The 7,478-nt window shown below is 31.3% G+C and overlaps 1 protein-coding gene across 1 annotated transcript; it reads left to right on the forward strand.

The window, feature by feature from the left end:
• Positions 1 to 915: 915 nt before the first annotated feature.
• LOC110642763 (cinnamyl alcohol dehydrogenase 1) lies at positions 916 to 3,183 on the forward strand. Its single transcript, XM_021794897.2, has 5 exons — positions 916 to 1,172; positions 1,245 to 1,358; positions 1,455 to 1,682; positions 1,820 to 2,259; positions 2,583 to 3,183. The coding sequence occupies exons 1-5, from the start codon at positions 1,084 to 1,086 to the stop codon at positions 2,783 to 2,785; spliced, it is 1,074 nt and encodes a 357-aa protein (XP_021650589.1). The 5' UTR covers positions 916 to 1,083; the 3' UTR covers positions 2,786 to 3,183.
• Positions 3,184 to 7,478: the final 4,295 nt, after the last annotated feature.

Below are 7,478 nucleotides of genomic sequence, written 5' to 3' on the forward strand. Positions count from 1 at the left end.
CAAAATTAAATTTTTACTCTACCCTAGGATAAAAAACAAGACCCAAAAATTTCAAAAAAATTTTAAAAAAGTTAAAAAAAATTTTAGAGTCCAAATATATTTTTAATTTTGTCACGTAGTCTTTAAATTAATTTTTAAAAATTAACAAAGTTTATTGATTTTGAAAAATCAACCTAATTTCTAAAATTAGAAAAAAATTTCAAATAAATTTTCAAAATTTTAATAAAATAAAATATTAATATTTACACATAAAATAAGTATTTTAAAAAAAATTAGGGGTGTTACATAGGAAGTCAAATTTTTCTATGTTTGCTCCTCCTCTTTCCTAATTCATCCACTATCATATGCAAATCTAACATTAATAGTCTTCACAATGAAATTGAATTAAATTAAATTAGGAGCAAATTTTGGGATAACTTACTTAAAAATCCATATGATTTTTCTTTATATATTTTACCTTTATATTATTATTAGCAAAATTTATAAACTTTAAAAATAATATTTAATTTTATAATTTTAAAACGATTTATAATGCAAAAATTTAAGAGTTAAAAAGTATAATAAAAGCTTAAAGGCCTTTCATCATTGACAAAGAGTGTGTGTGTATATAATGCATAATTTAATATATCTTAAAAAAATTATCATAATTTTATTAAAAGAAGTCTATGGTCCCTATTTTATATGTTCAACTATGGCGATGAAAGTTTTAATATTTTAAAAAAATGTATAATAAGAAAAGAAGAGTGACACTCCCATGGTATAAATCATTGATTATTACTCTATACGTTAAATTTTTATTTGATAAAAATGTATATTATATCATATAGAGTAACTTAAAAGTAAAATAAAAAAAAATTAAAAAAAAAAAGAGTATTGAGAAAATGTGGTTGCCAGAGGATAGTCCACTACTCCCATTTCACCAACCACGGCTGAGATCATCATTCAGCCTGGGCCAATAAAGCTTTCGGCTTTAATCTCGTCTCCTTTCCTCCTTCTATATATAACGTTTTTCTATAGTACTTTTTCGTCTGATCCCCAACAAAACTTTTATAGTGCTTTCTCTCTCTGATTGTAAGGGCAAGAATGGGTAGTCTTGAAACTGAGAGAACTGTGGTAGGATGGGCAGCAAAAGATCCATCTGGGGTCCTTTCTCCTTATTCCTACACTATCAGGTAATTCTTTGATCACTGCTATTTATAATTTCTGGTTAAATTTGTGCTAATTGGTTCTTTTCTTTTGTGAAGAAACACAGGCCCAGAGGATATTTTGTTGAAAGTTCTCAGCTGTGGAATCTGCCACACTGATATTCATCAAGTGAAGAATGATCTTGGCATGTCACGTTATCCCATGGTTCCTGGGTATTAATCTCTATAAAATCCCCATTTTTACTTTGGCCTCAAGATACTCTCTCTTTCTTTTTCTCTGAGCATGGGTTTTGGTGCTCTTCTTTACAGGCATGAGGTGGTTGGTGAGGTGGTGGAGGTGGGATCAGAGGTGACTAAGTTCGGAGTGGGAGATGTAGTTGGAGTTGGATGTATTGTTGGAAGTTGCAGGAGTTGCAACCCATGTAAATCAGATATTGAGCAGTACTGCAACAAGAAAATCTGGTCTTATAATGATGTCTACACCGATGGAAAACCCACCCAGGGCGGCTTTGCCCAATCCATGATCGTAGATCAAAAGTAATAACCAACCTAAAACAATTTTAACAAAAACATTATTTTCTTGCATTGGAAGGATAACCCATTACCAAAAATTGTGGGGTTTTTTTTTTTTTTTTCTGTGTAATTCAATTCATTGGTTACCGCTCTGGTTTCAGGTTTGTGGTAAAAATACCAGAGGGGATGTCACCAGAACAAGCAGCACCACTATTGTGTGCAGGATTGACAGTGTATAGCCCACTTAGCCACTTTGGGTTGAAGAAGAGTGGACTAAGAGGTGGCATATTAGGACTTGGAGGAGTAGGGCACATGGGCGTGAAGATAGCGAAGGCAATGGGACACCATGTTACTGTGATAAGTTCTTCAGACAAAAAGAGGGAGGAGGCCTTGGAGCATCTTGGTGCTGATGAGTACTTGGTTAGTTCTGATGCAACTCGGATGCAAGAATTTGCTGATACCCTTGATTATCTCATTGACACTGTACCTGTATTTCACCCTCTTGAGCCTTATCTTTCTCTGTTGAAACTTGATGGGAAGCTGATTTTGATGGGTGTTATTAATACCCCATTGCAATTTCTCACTCCTTTGGTCATGCTTGGTGAGTCTCTCTCTCTAACTGCAAATTTAAACAAAAAGGAAAGATTATATGTTTGTTCTTGGGTTATCCAGATAGAGATTGCTGTTAGATTTTGAAAATCCTTTGTGGAATTTTTGGTTTCCAGTTGTTGGCCTTTACCTGCTAGGTTTAGACAAAAATGGAAGATTATTCTTCTCGTTGGTATTTGCTTGCTCTGTTTTTCTTTTGCTTTGCCTTTGAAAATTCCAATGAACACATTGAAAGCATGCTTGTTTTTCAATTAGGAGCAATAAAAAGAAAAAAAAAAGTGTAAAATCTGTTTTCTTGGTGCAATTTTTGTGTAGGGAGAAAATCAATCACAGGGAGCTTCATAGGAAGCATGAAAGAAACAGAGGAGATGCTTGAATTCTGCAAGGAAAAGGGATTGACCTCCACGATTGAAGTGGTAAAAATGGATTACATCAACACAGCAATGGAAAGGCTGGAGAAAAACGATGTCAGATATAGGTTTGTTGTGGATGTTGCCGGTAGCAAGCTGGATCCCTGAAAAAAAAAATAGCAATCACAAACACCAAAACTCCAACTATATACATGGTTTTTCAGATGTTTTCTTTTTGGTGGGTCGAAATGTCATGATGATAAGCTGTCAATTATGTAATAAAAGAAGAAGGAAGAAGAAGAAGCTGAGGTGTTGATTCTATTATGAGGATGTTTTAGTTCTTTTAATTCAATGCATTGTGGTTGTGTGATGTGTCTCCCTCAACTTTGTCTCCTCTGGTAACGTAAGATACCAAACTGGCAGAAACGTTGTGATCAAGCAAAGCCTTTTTCTTTTGAAAGTGTGGATGAACCTCAGAACTGTGCTGATGCTAATATGAGAATAATCCTAGTTGGCAGTTGTTGAGGATTATTATTTTCTAATTTATTTGTTATGATTTGTGGGTACATTTCTTATTTTTTTTACATGTGGTTAGTGGTTTCCCATATCATTTGAATTAATTTTATAATTCTCAATTGATTTACTTTCCCAAATGAGCTAATAAGGCATCTTCTGCTCTAAGTATGTGTGTTTTTCAATGCGAATGTATTAATAACCTTTCATTCGGTGGTACTTCCATACCATGATAGTAGATGTATCAAATTTGTTAGGTATATGCAAATGGGAGTTGTGTGAAAACAATCACATTAGAAATAAATGAGATAAGTGGATCACATATAAATGGGAATAACTAAAATATATTGTCTTAAGATTTTGGTTGGAAGTGACAAGAAGTCCACGGGTGTAGTTCTTGAGCAAAATATATCAAGAATGATTGTCTCCAAGCATTTTAGACTCCTTGGATCACAACGAATTAATATCAAAGGCGAAGGTTGGATAAGAATGAGTACCACAAGGTGGTCGATAATTCTCGTCCTCCTCTCACATGTGAATGGAAGAGCAAGGAGGCATAAACAAGCATCATGATGGCCTATGTTCCACCTATATACATGGATGGAAGAGTAAGAAGAATCTTAGCAAACTAATAGAGTATTCCTTAGTAACCTAATGTCTCTTAGAGGCAAATGTTGTGGGTGAAAGTGAGCATGATGGTAGGCTTGTGATGGACTTATCAAGATGATGGTTGATGATTCCTGACAGATCAGTAGAGTAGCTTTTCAATACATGTGATGGCTCTTATAGGCATATGCTTTGGGTGGAAGTGAGCATGATGGTTGAGTAATTAGGCTTTTGGTAACGTCGTAAATATTTGAGTTGAGTAAAATGTTTCCATTCAAGGGGAGCAAGCCTTATGTAGCCCGAGGTGGAAAGGACTCACTCTTGAAAGGAGCTAGCCTAATATCGCCCAATATAGAAGAGACACTCGAGGGAAGATTATTGAGAATATGCAAATACGAGTTATGTGGGAATAAAATTCATGCATAGGAAAGAGATGGAGGAACTCACACAGTAAAACTCAAGTTGAGTGAAAGGATTCCATTCAAGGGGCAAGCATAGCGTAGCCTAATAAGGAATAAACCCATGCATAAGGGGGAGTAGATCCAATGCAGCCTTTGTGGAGGAGACTCACACTTAAGAGAAGATTGTATAGGAATATGCAAGTGTGAGTAGAGTTCTGTGGGGAAAAAATTCTCACATTTGAAAAAGATGAAGAAGACACACTTGAGGTGATATTATTGGGAATGTGGTTTTAAATAATGACTATTATTTATAGATTTTTAGAAGCATTATTATCCGTTAGGCCATTATTTAAAGGCATATGCCAGTTTGCATGAGTAACGGCCATTAGCATTGTTACATAACAGTAACAGCCATTATCTCTAATAACGCAACAGCTTAAAAAGGACAACATACAGATTTTCTTCATTTGTTTTCATTCTCCATGTATGCCAGCTTCGCAACCAATGTTCCTATCACATCTTTTCTCAAAATTTCTCCTCCTTTCTGCAACAAATCTCTCCCTTCGTCTAGTCAAGCTAACGTCATCTTAAATATTTCTATTCTCCACAACTGGTAAAAAATGAGTATTATTTGTTGTTTTTTGCTTTTTTTTGGGCATATTTGTTAAAGAAAATTGGATTGGATGTTAGATTTGTTGTTAAATTTGTAATATGAAGAAAATGATTTGCATGATCTATAGGTTTATATGTTTTATTTTAATTATAAAATAATATCTAATTTGATGTATTTTTACTTCTTATATAGTTGTGTATTTTAGTTTTACTTGTATCTACTAATATCCACTCATTTCATGAATTTTATAAATTTAAAAAAAAATTATTGCGTAGCATCGAGCCGTTACCATTATGATACAGCCATTACATTATAAATGTAGTTTTTTCACAAGACATATGAATAAAATTTTTTTCTAAGCATTTTGAGCTCTTCAAATCACAACAAAAATCTTTTGGTTATCCATAATTTAAAGTTCCTTATAAATCAAAGCAATAATAGGTCACCCATATTTTCATTTTTTTTCATAAGGCATCAAAGCCAAGTTATAAGTGAGATGCATTTACAAGTAATTTAAGGTTGAGATAATCACTATGTTCAGGAATTTTTTCAGAGTGAAAGGAAAATAAAAGATGGAAAATAAAGAATATTTTCTATTTATTATTTTCTATACTCTTGATTGGATAAGCAAGTTATGAAAATAAATTCTTTTCCTTTTTTTTGGAAATGGTAGAAAATAAAGATAGGAAAGCAAATTGTGATGAATTTATAATTTTATCCTACATATTTTTAAAAAGAATTTACATAGAAAAGGTAATTTTATATTTTTTCTTTTTGATGAAAAAGTAATCTTTCTCCATAGATTTCTTATTTCCTCTTTAAATTAAAAAAAAAAAAAATCATCTTCCTTTATTTTTCAGTCTCTTTCTAAACAGAGGAAAACGCCAATCCTCCCTTATTTTCCTTAAGTTATTTGCATTTTCCTCCATCTTCAACATATCCAAACAGGCTTTTAAATTCAACACTAATGTATAAACTATAAGGTTTTATAAAAATTTTGTATTTTTATATTTTTTTATTAATTTAACTTAGATTGATATTCAAATTTCAAACCTTATAATTTTAATACAACTCTATTTTTTCTTTTGTAGTTTCTATTTTCAAATAAACATTTATCAAATTCCCTTATCAACAAACTGATAATGAAAACTGATAATTGAAGGACTAAAACGTTTGATATTACAAAATATATGGACCTAATAATAATTTATCCTAAAAAAATCTGCATTAGGTTTGTATAATAGTTTCACTCTTTGGCAGAAGGATGGTGGATTGGATGAGGACATTGTAACGGCAGGAATCTGAGTTGTAAAAGAAGCCATTTTGAAGGAGACGTCAAGGCCAAAGCAGGTGCAACCATTAATTCACCATTTACATCCCTGTTTGGAGGAGCAGATGATAACCTGGTCACTTTCAAACACTATTGTCTTGTCTACCAAATTCAATTTAAATTTAAGGTAGCCTTGTCTCTCTCCATTGATTTTATATTCTACCATTTTTTTAGGTAGAAAGTGGCCAATTTTTCTTTTTTTTTTATATATATATATACAAAAGCTTAGATAAGAGAAGACTATCCTCCAATTCAGAAGAGTTTGTAAATCGCCTGCGCTAAGAAAAAACTCAAATTCTCAACCTGTTAATTGAGTTTTTTTTAGCTAAAACAACTTTCAATGGCGAGAAAATCTAATTGTAAATAAATGAAAAACACATTTATGTTTTATTTTTTAATATTAATTAAAAAAAATCTTACTAACAAAATTTAAACTTTAGAGGTCAAATTGAATATTTTAAGGTTAATTGAACATTGGAAAATAATTTAGAGGTCAAATTGGGTTTATATTAAAAAAAGAAAACCTCATTTTTATTAGAAGTTAAGATTTTTCATTGTAAATTTAAGCAATATTTGGAAAGTTGACATTAAAATATAATTATGATACTTGAAATTTTTTTAAGAAAATTTAAATTCATATTTAATTATGTAGAGATTATGGAACTAAAAATTCTATTGTTGCTAAAACAAAAAAGAAAAAATATTTATTAATCCAAAATTTTCTATTTTATTTTTATATCTTTTTATATATATATAAAAAAAAAATTATTCCCAATTATAGAACGTGTATATGTTAGTTTCATCGTTTTGAAATCAAAATCCTCACACTTCCAATGCCAACAAAATGATTTTGTATGTTCAGTTATTTGATCATTATAAAAATAAATAAAATAAAATAAATTCTTGGACCTAGTATGAGCTCTATAAAATTTGGGGTTTAAGAATATTTTTTAAAAGAAAAGTCATAAGTTGAGAACAAATCTTTCTGATATTTTGAAGTTTTATGCGTTGGACATTCATTATAAAAAAAAAAATAATAATAAATCTGGTTAACCCTATCTCAAAAATTAGTTAAAAATGAGAGGTTTATTCAAGTTTTATTCCTTATCCAAATTAATATAGGGCAACACACCCCTTAAAACCGGAAATGAACGTTTGAAATATAAAATTTATAGGAAAATGCCTTTAGGGGTGGCCTAACGTTGAAGTAGAGTGGGCTCTGGTACCATATAGAGAAAATGGATCCGGTTTAACTTAATCAAAAAACTAGCCACCCAAATCTTATTTCTGATCTCAAATCAATGTGAGACATCACACCCCTTATGATTAGGTATAAACATTTAGAACGTGAATTTTACAAGCATATACATTTACAGGTCCAACATTGAAACAGAATAT

The sequence above is a fragment of the Hevea brasiliensis genome, chromosome 14, assembly GCF_030052815.1.
Source record: "Hevea brasiliensis isolate MT/VB/25A 57/8 chromosome 14, ASM3005281v1, whole genome shotgun sequence".
In the NCBI taxonomy this organism is placed as follows: domain Eukaryota; kingdom Viridiplantae; phylum Streptophyta; class Magnoliopsida; order Malpighiales; family Euphorbiaceae; genus Hevea; species Hevea brasiliensis.